Source organism: Zingiber officinale, chromosome 10B (assembly GCF_018446385.1).
Source record: "Zingiber officinale cultivar Zhangliang chromosome 10B, Zo_v1.1, whole genome shotgun sequence".
Lineage (NCBI taxonomy): Eukaryota > Viridiplantae > Streptophyta > Magnoliopsida > Zingiberales > Zingiberaceae > Zingiber > Zingiber officinale.
This window is the reverse complement of record NC_056005.1, coordinates 4,694,654-4,695,070: the sequence shown is the minus strand read 5'-3', so window position 1 is coordinate 4,695,070 and position 417 is coordinate 4,694,654. Positions and strand designations below refer to the sequence as shown.

General features: G+C 59.0%; 1 protein-coding gene across 1 annotated transcript; it reads left to right on the top strand.

Moving 5' to 3' along the window:
* On the top strand, nucleotides 1–417 carry LOC122030395. Its single transcript, XM_042589600.1, has one exon. The coding sequence runs from the start codon at nucleotides 1–3 to the stop codon at nucleotides 415–417; it is 417 nt and encodes a 138-aa protein (XP_042445534.1).

The following is a 417-nucleotide window of genomic DNA, read 5'->3' as shown; positions in this document are numbered from 1 at the left end:
ATGGGGCCGCCGTCGACGAGTGATGAGCAGGGAGGACGGTGCCGGCGCCACCCGAGGCACCGGCAAGCCACCGGAGTCTGTCCATACTGCCTCCGGGAGTGCCTCTCCCACCTTTCCCACCACCACTACCCATCTGCCACCGCCTACCTCTCCTCCTCCTCGCCTTGCTCCTCCTCCTCCGACTCGGATGTCTCTTCTTCGGAGGATTCCTCCCCCTTGCACCTCCATGGCCTGGGAGGAGGGAAGGAAAAGGGGGAAATCAAGAAAACGAGGAAGAAAGAGAAGGGCTGGTGGAAGGTGATGAGTGGTTCGAAGAGGTCGTGGACTAACAAGGAAGAGGGCCGCGGCGGAGCTAATCTGATGCATTCACAGACCTTCAAAGAGAAGCATTCAGCCAAGTGGGTCTTGTTTGCTTAA

Coding starts and splice junctions, on each gene's coding strand:
- LOC122030395 (XM_042589600.1), top strand. CDS start 1: ATGGGGCCGCCGTCGACGAGTGATGAGCAGGGAGGACGGTGCCGGCGC.